The sequence below is a fragment of the Apaloderma vittatum genome, unplaced genomic scaffold (assembly GCF_000703405.1).
Source record: "Apaloderma vittatum isolate BGI_N311 unplaced genomic scaffold, ASM70340v1 scaffold26638, whole genome shotgun sequence".
NCBI lineage: Eukaryota > Metazoa > Chordata > Aves > Trogoniformes > Trogonidae > Apaloderma > Apaloderma vittatum.
The window spans coordinates 2,109-2,402 of record NW_009731652.1 but is presented as its reverse complement, the minus strand read 5'-3'; the positions used below and the strand labels follow the sequence as shown (position 1 = coordinate 2,402).

At 60.2% G+C, this 294-nt stretch overlaps 1 protein-coding gene across 1 annotated transcript in view; it reads left to right on the top strand.

Annotated features, from left to right (window-relative positions):
- LOC104278337 (guanine nucleotide-binding protein G(i) subunit alpha-2-like) overlaps nucleotides 1–294 on the top strand; it is a gene marked incomplete at both ends in the record, with an annotated part of 5,372 nt that overhangs the window by 4,428 nt on the left and 650 nt on the right. The window contains one exon of the mRNA XM_009875280.1: nucleotides 89–131. Coding sequence (XP_009873582.1) covers nucleotides 89–131 — 43 coding nt within the window. The remainder of the gene's footprint in view (nucleotides 1–88; nucleotides 132–294) is intronic.

Below are 294 nucleotides of genomic sequence, written 5' to 3'. Positions count from 1 at the left end.
TGGACTGGGGAGGTCCCAGCATGGGGAGGGAGGTCCCTGACTTTGGGCAGCACCTCACTGCTCATCCCTCCTTCTTGTTTCTCCACAGGTGCTGGCGAGTCCGGGAAGAGCACCATTGTCAAACAGATGAAGTGAGTGTTCCCTGCAACATTGCTGCAGCTGACACCGTGCAGACCTCGGCCACAGGCTCCAAAATCGGTGGTGGCCAGGGAAAGCTCCCCATCGGTGTTGCAACAGCGCGTGAGTGGGGGGCAGCACCCTGGGATGGCCCGTAAAGGACTGACCTTGCACGTG